Source organism: Hemibagrus wyckioides, linkage group LG02, assembly GCF_019097595.1.
Source record: "Hemibagrus wyckioides isolate EC202008001 linkage group LG02, SWU_Hwy_1.0, whole genome shotgun sequence".
NCBI lineage: Eukaryota > Metazoa > Chordata > Actinopteri > Siluriformes > Bagridae > Hemibagrus > Hemibagrus wyckioides.
In genome coordinates, this window is record NC_080711.1 from 8282760 (window position 1) to 8301019 (window position 18260).

The 18260-nt window shown below is 38.8% G+C and overlaps 1 protein-coding gene across 1 annotated transcript in view; it reads left to right on the plus strand.

Annotated features, from left to right (window-relative positions):
* The first annotated feature begins 3993 nt into the window (after positions 1-3993).
* mrc2 (mannose receptor, C type 2) overlaps positions 3994-18260 on the plus strand; it is a 41493-nt gene continuing 27226 nt past the window's right edge. The window contains exons 1-2 of the mRNA XM_058411824.1: positions 3994-4217; positions 15009-15437. Of these exons, the coding sequence (XP_058267807.1) occupies positions 4109-4217; positions 15009-15437 (538 nt within the window). The 5' untranslated portion in view covers positions 3994-4108. The remainder of the gene's footprint in view (positions 4218-15008; positions 15438-18260) is intronic.

Below are 18260 nucleotides of genomic sequence, written 5' to 3' on the forward strand. Positions count from 1 at the left end.
TACTGTCAGAGCTGTGTTTATAGGAGAAAAAAAATTGATCGATACTAATCGGATAAAAGATTTTCACAGTGCTGTGGTTTAGGCAGAAGAACTGTACTGAATTGCAATGCATTTACCTTTATACTGTTCTAGCAACATGCCTCTCTGCAGAATAGTGCTGTTGGTGTTCCCAAGTATGGAACATGGCGGTTGTTTTTTGTTTAACCTTTAATCACTTTAAATCTCCTCTTTGCACTTTTATTACTTTTCCAGTGCCTCTCTTGAATGGATTATATTTATTTTCCCAAGTCTTCTCCAAAATTCATTTATTTGGATTGATCTCCAGCATGGTCTCTTAAACTGACATTTGCAGTCACTGACATTTCTAGCTTGTTCCGTTTGTGCACTGTAAAACTAGATGGCAATGTCACTGGTTATGAGTTTCAACAAATAGTTATGGTCCCATAAACAATCTCTTAATTGCCATAAAACAGGGTGTGTATAATGAACACATCCAGGGGGTGTTAGCTGATTCTAATTAGAGAACGAGGGCAGAATTTCAGTCTGGCCAAGGAAGTAAATGGTACATAAATTAAACCATATGATGCAGGGCTGAATTTTACGTTCCACAAGTTAAGTAGCCTTTATTTGTCACTTATACATTACTGCACAGTGAAATTCTTATTTTGCATATCCCATCCTTGGTGGTTGGGGTCAGAGCACAGGGTCAGCCATGATGCAGCACCCCTGGAGCAGGGTGGGTGCTTGGCAGTGCTGGGGCCAGAGCCTTAGCCACTTGAGCCACCACCAACCCTAACCCACAAATCCTTCTGTAAATGGATTTAAAAGCTTCATTAACTGCTAAAGCTTGATATCTTATCAATTTTATTCCCATCTTGTTAAAAAAAAAAAAAAACACCCAGAACTGTTGATACTGGGGAACTAGTCCAAAATTGCATCAAGTGTGTAAAATCAATTTGGAGCCCCCACCCCAACACTTGTTATCCCACTGTTCATGGTTGGGGCCATCAATAAATTGATTTTGAAGATTATATCTGCCAGATATGCTAGCTGTATCTGTGTTATATAATTTTATTCCCCTTCATACATGCACATGTACAATTAGGTCATTTGATGTCATTTTTATTTGGCTTCTTTTACAGGAAGTAAACGTCTCCATAAGTAAAATCCTTCTTAGGTGTCTGTCTGTAGTAAATGCTCCTGGGCTTGTAATTACCAGGTCTAACATTTAAGACGTTCATATAAAACCAAGGACCTATAATTGCTTTTAAACCTTTAATTTAATGTAGAACACGACTTTGAGCTTTAGATGGCAAAATACAGGTCGGTGTGAGATATGTGTATATACGGTTATATATGTATTAAGGTTTGCAATATTAGTCAAATTCTATTAATACATTGGGGAAAATAGAATAATACACCAAAGGGTCTGATTGCGCATGCGCGTGATTTTGGTTGTGGAATTCTTTAAAAATCCCAAACGCATGCTTATTTGTGTTTTTTTGTGGTTGTCTGTTGCTCTGGTTCTTAGATAAACGTGTTTGCTGATTTTTTTCCTCTGTACTTTGCCTCGGCTGTGTTCACTCTGTGTTGGTGACGTGGGCAGTGTCGGCTATAATGAAGCCTGCAGCTGCTGTGTTGGGAATGGAGTACAGCTTTCCAGACTCAGAGCAGATCTGCTTCATCTCTCAGTCAAGCAGGTCCTAGTATTTTGGCTCGTGAAAATGCAATACGATTCAGTCAGACACTAATTCCTTATCAAAAGTCATGTGCAATTTTGCATTGTTTCTGGCCGGCGCTGTAAGTTGAGAATCGAGCTCGGTTCACTTTTGCTTCTAAAGAGTCGAATCATTAAAAATGAGTCATCTAGCCCATCATTCTGCTGCACACGGGCAAAATAAAGAGAAAATATTCCGAACGTCGTATTTATATTTGAGACACCACTCGGTAACGTAATGAGTAGGTTGCTTTAAGCTTTTCATACACTTTTTATGATTTAAAACTATATCCCGGTTGCTGGGCTTGTTTCTCTAAATGCGTGCCTCACTCAGCTCGGGCGCGCGCGCGTGGAGGTTACCCGAGAGTGTGCGATGTTGCCAGATTGATGTTTATGTCTTTCTGTTGAAAGTCTTTAGAATCCACATCCACAAGATATATTCAGTGGATACACTTTTCACGGGGAACGGGCGTATTAGTGATTCGTATAATTTCCTCTCACCTCTGGGGTTTAGGGGTTGATTCCAGGCTTCTGCACTGTGTTGCATGTTGGTATCGTGCCCTAGGGTGTTTTCTCCACGTACTCTAGTTTCCTCCACCAGTCTAAAACATGTTTTAATGGCTGATTGGCATCTCTAAATTGTCCGTTGTGTGTGATAGTGTGTGTGTGTGTGTGTGTGTGTGTGATAGCTTGGCTCTCCGTCTTGTGCACCAAATTCCCTGCGATAGGTTGCAGACTCCCTCTGAACACCCTGTACAGAAAATGGATGGATGGATGGATGGATACACTTCTTAATTCTAACAAGATTTTTGAGATCCTTAAAGCAAACATACATATTTCATTGCATTAAAGGGGCTATTGCACTTTTCTGTTCACATTCTCCTAAGGTAATTTTATTTTCCTCAAGGAGGTGGAAAATTTGTGGACAGCATGGCTCTAGATATGCATTTTTTTCTGAAGTGCATGGAAAAAAAGTAAGGTGTGATGTTGATTAATACACTATATACATTAGGGTATAACCCTATAGGGTCACCAAGTCACCGTGCTACCCGAAAATAAACTCTAATGATTAGAGTTTAATTTCGGGTAGCGCGGTGACTAGCACTGTTGCCTTACAGCAAGAAGATCCTGGGTTCGCGTCCCGGGTTCGAACAGGCAGTGCAGTTTGCATGTTCTCCCCGAGCCTGCGTACTCCGGTTTCCTCCTACAGCCCAAAAACATGTACATTAGGTTGATTGGTGATTCTAAATTGCCCATATGCGTGAGTGTGTGTGGTTGTCTGTCTATATGTGGCCCTGTGATGGACTGGCGACCTCTCCAGGGTGTACATCTGCCTTTCGCTCATTGTGTGCTGGGATAGCCTCCAGCAGATCCCTGTGACCCTAATTGGAAATAAAGCAGGTATAGAAAATGGACGGATGGAATTTAATTTCACTTAAATAAAATAACATTTTGCTCGTAATTGCTCACGCTGCATAAATGCATTTCATACTGATTACATTAAGTAATAAATACTACTTTACAGATTAACACAAAACAGTACGTCTAATGAAATGCCCTTGGACAGATGTTGTTATAGGCTGTATGAGTGTGTCTAAACACTGACGCTTGCGTATTGAGTAAGGTTATATCGTTGCTGTTTTATTTTTTTTTTAGTTTATGTACATTTTGTGATCTGTATGTGTAAGGTCTAAAAAATGACTATGGCTGGAAATAATGATTGTTTGGAAATGGAAACAGTGTAAATAATGCATGGTCCAATGTACACATAATCTCCATCTCCATCGTGCAGTAAGCCACTGTGTAACGCAAAATCACTTTTTTTGTTTATTCCTCAGTCCAGCTCCAGGGTCCCAAAATCGACCCCACGCGTGGGTAACTGTCGCGTGGTGTTTTGTCCCACGTTCTTTTTATGTTTGAGAGGCTTTCCTCCGGGTTCTACCTCCCACTGCAGGTAGACTGGTTATCTACTCTAAACTGGCCGTAGGTGTGTCTGAACGTGTGATAGTGTGTGTGCATGGTGCTCCGCGATGGACTGTGAATTCTCGTGCTTTGCGCCCCAGACTACGATAAAGTACTGTTGATGAATTAATTAATTAATGCATGAATGATTACGTGTAACGTGTTAGGATCATAAGACGATAACACGCCTTACAGTTAAACTGTGACCTGCTTTCGAGAGTAACTGGGACGGTGCATATTTTATGAATTCTGTAGCAATCTGGCAACCACGAAAGCGACACAGCGGTTCAGCCTCATTCAGCCCCAGCAGAAACTGCACTCCAACCCCAACACACACACACGCACACGCACACCATCTCGGTCCACTTCTCCGGCTCTGCGGGAGGAAACTTCTCTTACTTTCTCATTTTTTCCGCGAGAACAGCGGGCATGCATGATCAGGAGAAGACGAAAAGCGCACGGAGGGATGTGCTCCACATTTGCAGATGCACTTTATATTTATTGCTTTTATGCCTGGAACCGAAAATTGCCCTCACAGGTGAGAAGCTTTTGTTTTAAAGAAATCAGCAAGCGCGCATGAGATGTTTTTTTCCCCCTTCAATAACCACAGGACATGGACATGCACTACATACTGTGATGTGTATTAGCCGCTTTAAGCTTTATAGACAGTGGAGAAAACTTGTATCTGGCTTTACCGATGCAAAGGAATGCCACAAAAAGTCCAAAAGTTTGAGTGGAACCAGATGTGGCAGGAAGGGGGATATAGGGGGAGGGGACTTCTCGCTTTTTAGGGTTTAAACTGCATCCGACACCTCATACTGTGACTCCAACTACTGACTTCTTCCAAAATAATTGGGTATGTTTGTAGGACTCAGCCCTAGTTTAGTTTAGGCTAGACAGAAACACACACACACACACACACACACACACTGCTGTCGGTGTTTGTTCCCAGTGTTAAAAGCATCATTTACTAAGCGCGTGCACCTTTTTTTCTTCTTGCTGCAGCTGTGACTTAAACTTCCGGTTGTCTGTGATGGCTACCAGTCTCTCAAGGATCTGGGTTGTTGCGTTTGAAACACAGTTTGAAACACAACTTGCTATTCCCAAATCCCTTTTTAAAAAGCAGATTAAAACAGCAAATAATTGTTCAGTTTTCTGTTTCTGAAAGTTTTACTTTTAGAGTTTAGTTATCTCTGTGAGATATACCAGAAGCAGTTAAACACCAAATGCTCCCAACTGGTCTCTGTGGGGGAGCTTTTTAAAGTGTCTGTGAAGAATCGTTTAAGGAAAAGTTGGGGAAAACGTGGAAGGAAGGTTTTTCTTTTTTTCTGAAAGTGCAGCGAGCACAAAGTCATAAAAAACACATCTTTGGCAGATATTGGGGACAGGACTTATAGATTTAATGGAGTCAAACCAAACAAAACAAAGCAGAGCACATAGCTTTGACAACTAGTTCACTGTGCATCAGGCTGTCCTTAAAAATTAATCAATAACAACAGACCAATTTATGGACCAGTTTATGTCAGGTCAAAAAGGACTTCCATGGACATATCTGGTCAGTCAGTGCTCACTTGTTTTACATACATTGCACACTCTGAATATGTTCATACCTCTCAAGGAAACCTTAAAGGTTCTTTGTAGAACCATATGGCAAGATTGTTTCGCAGTGAGAGAAAGGTCTGAGCAGACCGTCTTTAGGAAGCCACAAACCCTTAACTAGGCAAAGAACCACTGAGGAAGCGGTTTGAGTAAAGATTATAAGACATTGTAAGCCATATTTTCATCTAAAGCATTATCTTGGGCTAATATTGATAGGAGTTTACATAATGTAAGATGACATCATTGGTTTGACACACTGTTTCCTTCCAAAAACAATTTACAAATGACTTCAGTGTAATATCAGAAATTGGCACAAGCGTCAGGCCCAGGTTACAAGCCTTATGAGCAAGAGTCTTTGGATACTAAGAGCTGTTGTTGTAGTTGCATGTTTTGAACTTTTGGTCAGTGGAAACAGTGACCCAGGGACATGGTCTCATCCAGAAGCTGCCCACATCAGTGATCGCATTCACCCTTTTGCCTCACACGTGCATTACGGTCAGAACTGATCCTTGATCAGCACTTGTTCACTGGAGAAACAAACAGCAGCCGGAATTTCCTGTGTTTGGTGTTTACAGAACAAAATGTTCATTTATATAAAACCATGACTATTTCTCTACCCTCTCTCCCTCAATGCTTCTCCTTTTTTTGTTCTTTCTTTCTGTCTCACAATACTTAGTTCCCTGCACCCCCCCCCCCCAACCCCACACATCTGTCATAATAAAACTTTCAGCTGGTAGGTCTGAAGCTCAACATGGGAAGACCATAGTAATGAAAGACAGAGTTTACACTCCTACACTGAGCTGCTGGTTTTCACACATATTTTACAAATGTTTGTTCGGCTCATTCCCGGCTCATAACTACCCAGTAGTTATCAAAATATTCAGTTTTATTCAGCACTTTCATGCAGGTTTTTCATCTAGGCAGTCTACAGCCCTCATTAATATTTAATGCAATTTAAATTCAAATGCAATTTTACAGAAATTTGACCGTCCCTTTCCAAAAGTGTTTATTGTTCATCAGAGATATTTGGTATTACGGTCATTTTTCAGTTAAGCCTACAAGCCTGATTCCAATATTTTCTGCACTGTTGCAGAAATAGTCAAGAGAGAATTGAGGCAAATTGATGACTTCATTTTCCCCTATTCTTAGTTCTTCTTGGTGAACTTAGAGGTTCATTTACTAGGTGTCACATACCGGTGAACACACAGTTTTTGCCATATAGTGTATCTGTAAGGGATTGACTTCAGGATTTTAGACTTCAGGACCTCTTGCTTACACAGACTGTAAAATACTGCCATGGCATGTGTAGTAAAGGAGCCAGAAACACAGAAGAAATACTTAAAGGGATATGGAAGTGTTTGTTAACTTATAGAACTTATTGTTTTAGCAAAAATTACAGATAAAGGCCACACTAATAATATAAAGGTAAATGTGTTTGTTGTGGTCAAATATGATTTTTTTTTTTTTTTAATTTAATTTGAAGTGTCTGAATTGCAAATCGCTAGGGACAAAATGTAATTTTCTATTCGCATTTGCTCAACTGTCCATTATAATAAGGAAAAAAAAAAAGAGCTACTCAGTTAAATACCGACATGGATATCACAGATAACAACAATGGAGATCATTATGGGTCAAAAACAGAGTATTTGGAACAGAAAGCTTTGAAAAAAGACTGGTCACCATTTCGTTGTGATAAGTTGAGGCATGCTCATGCTGATTTTTTAAAGTATATGCAATTCTTGTCACAAAATTTCTGATGTCAGAAATTTTGGGAAGCAAATTCAGATGAAATTTAATTTGATCAGTCTAACCAAATCTCATGTCTTGAAATCTGCTCTTAATCCTATTTAAGACCAGGCACAAATGTGGCTTGAATCTGATCCAAAAATTCTTTGGTAAGAAGATAATCTTTCATGTTCAAATCAGATCAAATAAACAAAAATGTTTGATTTGAGCTGCTTGTCTGAACAATGACCTAGTCAAATATGATAAGGTGAATGTACAAGTACAGTCAGTCCCACTTGCAATCGTTTCTCAGTTGATGTCATACTGGAAAGGACCAAAGATGCAATGGACAGGTTAATATCTGAAATAAATTAGTTAGGAAACATTATAGAATTGTTTGCACTCATTTTCTACATCCTTCATGAGTTCAGCATACTGATTTCTAGTGATCTGATTTCTCAGAGGTGCAGTAATTGCAAATTAAGGTCTTTAAAAACAAAGTATTTTAACAATGTTTTGTTCAGCAAAGCAGCCAGCTCTGTGTAAAATCATACCAGTTTGTCTGTGAACCATGATAAAGGTTGTGTTATGTCTAGAGAACGAAGGAAAAGCCAGAAAACAGTCTTAACAGTTGTGGGCTGTACAACTAGAACATGGATAACAATCTAAACACCTCCTGCGGGTGAGTTTTCACTCGATCTTTAAATGTTCCACTCTGAATCCAAGTTTAAATGTTATCACATTCTGACTTCTGTTTACGACGAAATGAGGACGAATGGACAGTTTTTCTCCAAACCAGAGACTTCACACCGGCTGTAGTTTCGCCCACACATAGGCGCCATTGAAGCCAACAGCAGCATTGTGTAACCAATCCCTCTGAGGACAGTCATATGGTCATCCCACCAGGCTCACTGGGTCTTGGGTCACTAACTTTCAATCAGCATTCTGACCTGTAGGGGGTTTACGTGGCAGCAAGAGTGTAAAACCTGTAACTGTTACAAGGGGCCCTTATGGTTCAAGGAGTGTCTTTAAAATACCTAAGTTAAAGCCTTTAAAACTCCATAGATTTGTCGACGGGCCCAAAAATACATTCTTCATTCTTGTATTACTCGCTTTTTCTATTAATTATACTGCTAAATAATATTAGGACTAATACCTGAATAAAAAGCTGTGATTGTAAGGGGTTAAGATGTAGTGCTCTGATCTCTCTGTCCGTCCGTCTATCTATCTATCTATCTATCTATCTATCTATCTATCTATCTATCTATCTATCTATCTATCTATCTATCTATCTATCTATCTATCTATCTATCTATCTAAAAATATACAATGTTATATGCCTATAACAAGGAAAGCAGCAATGAAAGGTGGTTATTTGAATAAAAAGTGGATAAAAGCATGTTTATCGAACAATGGTGTCAATTAGCTAATGATGCCTGTGCAGAATACTTAATGTTTGTGATATTAGTGTCATGTCACTTAGTTTTAACTGTTTAATTTGCATAATCCTTTATCTTATAGATAAAAGCTGTAAGTTTACTTAAAATGAAGAAAAAAGAAGGGTAAAAAATAATCAATGTAATAGCAAAATAATGGTGGTGTGATGAGGCCAGATGTGATGCGGTGTTACTGCCACCATCACAAAATACATAATGTGCTAATAATAGCATGGAAAATTGCTTAAAGTTTCTAGTATTGCCTAAAGTGCGATTGTCAGCAGCTTCTCTTTTTTCTCTCTTGGAAGTTAGTAAGACAAAAAGGCACTTCATGTTGCTGAGAAACCCCGAACTCATCCATCCTGAGGATTGTCCCATGTCACAAATCTAAAAGATTTTTGACTAAAGAGTTCAACAATTTTTGATTCGCTTTATGTAGAGCAGCCACCACACAAGCCTCTGTTTAGGTTCTTCTTCTAAAAAAAAACAGAGAGTATTTGAGCAAATGCATTAATAAAAATAAATAAAACCTTGATTTTCCATGCAGCAGGAACTATTGTCAGATCTTCTGATATTAAAAATGTAAAAATGTATTTGAAAATGAAAAACAGCTTATGACCGATCAGGTTTAGAATTTAACGATGATATGGTATCAGTTAATCTCATCTACTATGAGCTAATAATAAAGCCAGGATTGTGTGTAGTTGATTGTTGCAATGCATTCCTAAAGTTGTGTCTTAAATATGTATAAATGTGTAACGTCACTGTTGTGTTTCATGCACGCTGGCCTCGAGACAATCATCCTCTCAATGAGAAAACATCTGTAGATTTTTGTGCAGTGATTTAATCGCATAATCATTTCCATTTCTTTAGGAATGGCAGTTTTATCTGAACCATGTAGGAACAACCTTGAGTCAGCATGAAGGAATTAGGAAGTTTTGAAGCGAATCACAAAATAAAAGGACTGCGCCCTTCATCCATCTGTGTGTAATTGCCGAGTGTCAATATAAAGAAATCCTTTGAACTTTACGAGCCTGCAATAGTGTTTGTAAGGCTTCCCTTTATGAATAAGAAGTCCATCTCAGTGTCACACTGTTAAGTGTCACGTTGATCTCTTATGTCACATGACAACTTCAATGTCGAGTAGAAGAGCATTAAGCTCAGTAGGACAAAAAGCAAACAGAATGAGCTCATTATGTCTTTAGAGTCATTACTAATCTTCCTAGTAAGAAAAAGTACATCTTTTCCCATTTGCTGTGCTTTTGTCCCTCCTACTTTTAAGTTTGTAAAGGAGTGCAGGATTTTCCAGGGGCTTGCTACTGCCAGTACTTTGTCCTAGTTAGACCACATTTACAGCAGTGTAATGATTAGATACTGGCTTTTACTCAAAGTCAACAACTGGAACAATGCAGAAGGAGAAGAAGAGGCCACTAAATTTATCTGATTAGTATCCACATACAGAGATGAACAGTGTGACCCCACATTTTGGTAACACACACATCAGTCATGCATTCACAGCAGCTGGTGGTTCACTCAGGCCATTGTGCGTTTTACGTTGTGCAGACCACGATCTGACTAGACGATTTATACACAGAACAAGGCTGGAGATATTAGTAGCATGCTGTGGGTTGACGTTTTGGCGATCCTCATCACTCAGCCTCTGTTTCCACTTTGTGGGTGTTTAGAGTTTTACAGTTCTACAATAATCATCATCAGCAGTTGTGGGTGTAGCTCGTTATGTTGAAGTGTGTTGAAGGTACGGGTGGGTGGTGAGGCAAAAAATATTATTAGTTTTATTATTTTTTTCTTTTTTTTTTGCATGATGCCATACACCTGGTTTGCTAACAAAGACCATTTTAAAGACAGACACAATGTTGTGGCTTTAGTAATCAGTCCATCCAGGGTTTCACTGTTTTTGGTGATTGCTGGGGATAAAAAGGCTGTGCAGAAACAAATATCTCAAAATATCTCAGCGTTCGATTGAATTCTGTGATTGCAAATATCTGGAGTAATATCTTTTGTGAAATGGCTACAAAAATTTTTTTTTAAGATGGTAGAGAATTAAAAATTAATGTATGTTTAAAATAATTGAGTAATGTTATAAAACACTAACAATACCTGAAATATTTACAGAATTATGACTTGTCGCAATATCAATATTATATTGTCATGTTGCCGATTAGTATGTGAAGATGTTGATATGTTCAGCCATGTGTCCATATTAACACGGGAAAACACATCCATTTCTGATATTATGATATTACATTGCTTTATGTTAGTTATAATATCTTATTTACTACATGTTAATTATATACTATAACTGTATTTTTGGGGCAATGTTTTAAAACAAAACTATAAAGTAAGTGAGATTATGGGAAAATAATCACCAACATGAAGCAGAGTTACTGATAACGGTACGCATCGTCTTCCTTTTACTTCTCTTATACCAATGCAATTATTTATTATTATTATTATATTCGACATATTTTCACATAACACAGTTTTATTCCTTTCTATTTATTGTTGTGGAACCTCCTGGAAAGAGGTTTATTCCAGTTATCACTTCCGTTAGAGCAGCTTTAAACGGTTCCCTTGACACTATTGACTCCTTTCTAAATATTAAATAAACACTTTATTACAGAAAGCTCTCTGTATCAATTACACTTCATATTTTGCACACATCATATCTCGCCACAAAGCCAGAAAATCTGTCTGATCTGGTTAATCAAACATTCAGCAGCGCTGTGGTATAAGGGTGTTTCCACACTATTGCGGTCGTCCGAATTGGAGTGTGATTGCTTCTGGTGCCTTTGCAGTATTGGTCTGGGTTTTAAAATCATCACAAATATGTTTGGAGAACACAGCATGACTGTTTTTTTTTATTACTATTATTTTAGTGCTATTATGTGCAGTAAAGCATGCCACCTTTTCGGTATCCCATAACATTCCCCTGTCACTCGTGCTACACACGTTGTGGAAACGAACATTGTCGTCATCAGCTAAAACAGTTTACTTCCTGTACAAATGCAAACCAGAGTATAATTTGACTCTCAGGTTCTATACTGCGCTGCGTTTTATGGTCTACATGACAGCTTTCACAATAGCAATTTCTCATGCAAACGGTGCTCTGATTCAGGCTCAACTGCCAGTGTGAAAGCTATACAACACAACTACTAACGACAATACAACTCAACTCAATTTACCAGCTGAAACCAAATATGCAACAAAACATACAACCAGGACAAATTGTGCATATCACAAATTCATATGAGCAATCACACAGCAGGAAGCTAAAGTCTAATGTTCTTAGTTTCACTGTAGCTACTGAATAATTCATGGTAGTTACTGACCTCTGTATTTATTTACTACGACATTCACTATCCCAAATCTGAGATCAGTACAGGACTTATGTTTAAGTTGAAGCAAAACATTGATCTATTTAACTCAAGAATCTATTCCAACAGTTATTATTCTGACCCGTATGAAGTTTAATGATATGTATTCAGTCTTTAGCTACTGAATAACATTTCTTTATTGTTATTATTTTCTGTAGAATGCTATTATTTAATCACTGCCTCCCTCTCTCTCTCTCTCTCTCTCTCTCTCTCTCTCTATTTCTTCAGACTCTTGGGTCAGTAACAGAGCCTCTGTTTGGTTTTGGGTGCCCCTCACTCAGTCCGTCCTCTATTTTTGCAGCTCTTTCCATCTTTTTTTTCCTCACTTGGCCTCAGTTTGGAATAACAGCTGTGTTTTTGTTGCTTCTCTGGCTGTCTCTCTTTCTTCCTTTTTTTGGCCTTTCTTTCAATCAGCATTATTTATTCTTCTTCATCCTACAGCCAACATTTCTATTGTTCTGTCGTTGGCTTTCTTGTATTTTCTGTACTGCTTGTGTCACATTCTCAGGAGGAAATAGGAGAAAGAAAGGGTAAAAGTAAAGTGAGGTGGAGGGATGGGGGAAAAAATACACTCGCTTTTTTAGAGGCTGTTGGGGTTGGCTCACAGCATTCCTTTTTTTTCACTGCTCTCAGTGCAGCTCTAGATATTCAAATTTCCACTACTGCCTCCCTTTCCTTTGCTATCGTTCTTCCGTAGTCTTCCATATGGCTTGTTATTGGTTGGCTTATCATAGATTTACACCGCTAGTGGAAAGAAATTCAATGTACTTTTCTATGCAAATGAAATATCTTTTGCTTCTTACTGTATGAGTTATGTTATTAAGAATTTTAAAGAAAAGCATTGCTGCTGATACTGTACCTGATACTTATGGTTGTATTGTTCTGATATGGTGCTCATTTATTATTACTAAAAATAAATAAAAAAGAGCAAAATGCTAAACTAAAATGCTCTGTACCAAACATCTGATATCACATAACATGACTTGATATTTTATACACCTTTGTATGTTATCACACTAATAAACAGACAGCATGCGATGACAGCAATCTGGACGGATTTCATGATTAATTAGGGCAATCTATTTAAAGCAGACTGCAAACTGTGCTCTGTGAAAATACCAAGAGGATGAACTACGGCAGCTTCCTACCTTAAACATACCTCACAGCATGAGGAGTACATTGCTAGCTGAATCAATGTAACAGCAAATACTGGCTAGACGTGGATATATATATACACTACTCACAAAAAGTTAAGGATATTTGGCTTTTGGATGAAATTTATGGAAAATGTAAAAAGTTCACGCTACAGTGATATTATATCATGAAAGTAGGGCATTTAAGTAGAAGCATGCAATGGTGATTTCCTCATCTCAAACAATTTATTGAAACCAAAGCCAACAACAGTGGTGGGTATACCACAACAAAAAAAATGTCAATGTCTCAATAATTTGTCATGTGCCCTTGACCATCAATTACAGCTTGACAACGACGTCTCATGCTGTTCGCAAGTCGACTTATTGTCTGCTGAGGCATGGTATTCCACTCTTCTTGAAGGGCGGCCCTCAGGTCATTGAGGTTCTGGGGTGCAGGGTTACGAGCCTCTACACGGCGACTCAGCTGATCCCATAGGTTTTCTATAGGATTCAGGTCTGGAGAAAGTGCAGGCCACTCCATTTGAGGTACCCCAGCCTCCAACAGCCGTTCCCTAATGATGCGACCTCGATGAGCTGGAGCATTGTCGTCCATGAAGATGAAATTAGGCCTGTGTTGTTCATGCAGGGGCTCAATGACTGGATTAATGATGTTATTCAGGTAGTATTGGCTTGTCACTGTACCATTCACAAGATGTAGGGCAGTTCTGTATTGAGTAGCCACACCTGCCCAGACTGTAACACCACCACAACAGTGACTGATGCATAGTGCTCTCCTTGACATCTCCAACATCGTTGGCGGCCATCATTTCTGCTCAACGTGAATTGACTTTCATCAGAGAACAGCAGTGAGGCCCACTGGTCTCTCGTCCAGCGTAAATGCTCCCTGGACCGACGCCTGTGCCTGGTGGTGTGGTCAGGTACCCTTGCAGGTCGTCTAGCACACAGACCACACTGATGTAAATGGTTTTGAATGGTCTGACGTGACACTTGGGTGCCTCTCACCTCCCTTAAATGTGCCTGGAGTTGAGTGGCATTCATCATCCGGTTCCGCAGGGCACTGTTCACAATGACGTGGTCATCAACATGGGATGTGGCCAAGGACGTCCACTTCTATGCCTTTCTGTGACTCTTCCAGTCTCTCTGTGTCTCTGTCACAACCTGCTGATGACACTCTGTGACACTCTAAGCTCAGTGGCCACTTCCCTCTGAGAATATCTTAGGCAGTATATTGTTCTTGACAATATGTAAGTTATACAGAAGAAAATTTACAAAGTGTAACAATCTACTGTGTCCACTGTGATCTAATCTAGCTAGCTAATTTAATCAACTTTACAAAGAAAAAGCCTAGTAGCATATGTGTTTGGACATGTGTCATGACCACTGTATAATCCAGGGAATCATTAATAGATCTAAATAAAATGTTTAGAACCCTGATGAATGAATACTATATAGGTTACTCATTTTGGTCTCATACTCGTTGAGTATGAAAACGTTGATTTTATTACTGATATGTTTCTGTTTGTTTTAATGTCAGTAATGTGACACATTCCACAGCATAAGAGCATGAGGACAGGCTGACCACAAACTCTTCCACTGTAAAAGGTCACATCTTTTTTGAAAGAAACACACACAGAAGCATGCACACAAATATGATGACCTAGAATTCATGGATTGAATGTGACATGTGGAAACACTTGTAGTGAATCAAGTTACAATTACTAAAACGTTTAAACCCAGAACAAAGGGGAAATGGGCATTTGAACCAGTTGAGGTTTGTCTGTACATGCTCACTTTCTTCTTTACTGAACAATAATTCTCAAACATCATAAAACAATTTAGATAAATCATGACTTCCAAATCAGATTTTCCCCAGTGACTTTTAGATTTTAGTTTTTAATGATTGTACAGAGGCTGTATCCATTAATGTGCTTGTTGATTGCCTTTCTTTTTCCAGATAATGATTTTCTGTTGGCTATTTAGTGCACTAATTAATGCATTCTCTGCCTGTCTCCCTTCTCAGCACATGAGTCTGACTCCGACACGTTTGCCTTTTTCCATGAGGGGGTGCGGGGCTGTTTGGCCGTACGAGACCATGCGCTCTACCTGACAACATCTTGTGATGGTGATGCTCAACTCTGGAAGTGGGTCACCCGGAATCGCCTCTTTAACCTAGGCTCTTCTCTCTGCCTGGGTGTCAAGGTGGGAAATGGGAGTGCCTCGAGTGCCTTGCCTCGACTCAGTGTGTACCGGTGTGACCGCGAACCCCCTCTGGTCCGGTGGTCTTGGAGCTGCAGCAAGTTTCTGGATGACCTGAGCACCTATTTGCCCAATCCGAACCCACCCAGAGATGACCGCAATGTCTCCGCTGCTCGGGCCTCACCACTAGCTGCAAGCACGCGGTGGAAACTTTATGGTGATGAGCAGGACCTCTGTGCCAAAACATACCGTGGTAAGACCTGCTCAGCCCTCGCTTGGGTACATATGACACTTTCTTATCAGACTAATTTACTTAAAGGGTAATAAGTACCTTCCATAATCTTGAGCCTTTCCACATTTTTTAGCCATTTGATTTACACAAAATATCTATCATCTGAATGTGCTTTTTATTGTGACATAAAGGTTAATTAAACAACAACGCAGGTATACTGCTGGGTCAGTACTTGGTAGATCTTGCTTTGGCTGTAAGTCTTCTGGGATATGTGTTTGCACATCTGGATCCTGATATTGTTTCCCATTCTTCTTGCCAAAACTGCTCTGTCAGCTGTGTCAGATTGGATGGAGAATGTTGGTGAGCAACAATTTTCTTCTTGCCACAGATTCTCAGACAGATTTAGGTCTAGACTTTGATTGCACCATTCTAACACAGTCAGTTTTGGGTTCGAGACACACCAGAGTAATTTTGGCAGTATCCTTAGGATTGCAGGAAGGTGAGTCAAGACTCTTGCAGACTGGGAAGGTTTCTAGGATAACCTTGTATTTGGCTCAATTCATGTTGCCCTCAACACTGACCAGTTTTTGAATCCGTGGTGTTAAAAAGCAGCCCCACAACATGAATCTACCACCACCTTACTTGGTGGTGAAGAGCTTTATGCCAAGGCCATATATTTACGGTTATGTATATCTATGGCTAGTGAGCAACAGCATTTGTGACAACAGGTTAACATTGTGAAAAACTAGCAAGCTTAAATCATCACATTTGCTTTATATTGTGTTATCTTAGCTCAAAACTTGCTTATTTGTTTTTTTTGGCACTATTCTGATTATAAAATCTGATTTCTGAAGTCTGATTTCAGTGTCTGACTTTCTAATCCTCCTGCAATCCCAAATAGCTAATCTTATACATAAACTAGCTTACATTTGTCACAGTTAAACAAGAGAGGTTTCAGTATCTCTGTCTTGCTTTACAGTCACAATTTTATGAATCAGTAAAATTCACGAATGTAGCTTCGATTTCATTGTCTGTGTCTTGCTCGACATTGTTGTACAATGTAGATTCATTTGTTAATTTATTTACCAGCAGCCAGATATGTAGCTTAACAACAGTGTGTTTTGGGGCAAATGTATAATGACTCATGTTTAAAAATGTGGCTTGCGGTTTGCTAAATGAGTTACTAAGCTTCTCTCACTTTCACTGTAGTTTTTTTTTACTTCCAAGGCAGGACTAAGAAAGCAAATTCATCTCGTCTTGTCTGACATGTAAATGATATCTTGACTCAGTGGGTTTATTTGATGTAAGTGGAACATTAACGAAAGAATTAAAGAATTAAAGAATTTGAGCTGTGGAGTGCTAGCGAGATATAAATAACACATACGAAAACAACGTGAAGCAGAATGTGGTGAGGATGCTGCCGTTATAGACCGGAAGATGATTGATGGCAGAGAGAATGTGAATGCTGTCCTTATGGAGGTTTGGCTCACATCTGGTACTCTTTAGATCAGGATCTATTTCAAGCTGGTAGATTTGTAACCCAAAGGCAAGTTTGGCTGTGTACCAGAGAAGCAGCCATTTAAGAGAACGCACTGTGTTTGTAAACAGCAGAACAGTATAGAGTGTGTGGCTCAAAAACCCATTAATTTTTGTTCAGGTCTACTGATACATGATTCATTGTAACATAACATTTTTGAATGAAGTTCAATTTCTTTTTAACTTTTACTTAAGTTTTTTTTCCACACAAAATATTCATCCTACAACCTACACTACATTTATTTTTTTATCACTTTTACTGAGTGGAAACCCCACTGGGCCTTTAACCCCAGAAGTCAATTAAAAGACATTATGTGCATTTTAAAAATAATTAGATTTCGTGATCCAGTTCATCGCCAGCAGCAATGTTGGAGCCAGTGGAGACAGATGAATATCCCCGGTCCAATTTATTAGGATCTTCAGTTTTAAATGCTTCAAGGAAAACAGTGTGATCACGATCTGCAAATGATGCAAATCAGGGTGAATTTCAGGGTGAAGTGTATTGATGATGACAGATAACTAAGACTTAATTTTGCTTTTAGAAATCCAGCGTGTTCATCCCTCACACAACTGTTTTGAGATCTGAATATCAATGTGCACAATTTCACTATTAATTTCTCATTATGTGTGATGTGCCTAGATATTTCTCACTATATGTGCCTAACCAGATATAGCCCATAGAGTACAATATAGCAGTTTGGCCTAAATAGCACACACCTTATCATACACAATTTTGCATAGTTTATTAATGTCTTATTAAGGACTCATTAAGATCATTTAATGCACTGGAATCTTTGTATTTTATTATATTATTCAATTCAATTTTATTTGTATGGCTCTTATAACAGTGGACATTGTCACAAAGCAGCATTACAGAAATATATAAATTCAGGATATAAATTTAAATTATATTATATTATAGCTTCCAAGGTAACTGGAAACCTGCAGTCTATCCCCGGAGACTCAGGGCACAAGATGGGCGATATCCTGAATAGGCTTCTAACACACTGTAGGGCACAATCACACCACACACACACACACACCATAGACTATTTAGAGATGCCAGTCAGCCTACAGTGCATGTCTTTGAACTGGGAAGGAAACCAGAATACCTGGAGGAAATCACAGAAGAAAAGGGAAGCACATATATATTCACATACTGTTTTTGCAAAATACAAACATACAAATACTGTTTTTTATCTAGCTGTTATAATGTGAATAACAGCGACTGACTTTAAATTCACACCATTAAATCCAGTTACATACTAATAAATAAAATAGAATATCTCTATTTAAATTTTGAATTGT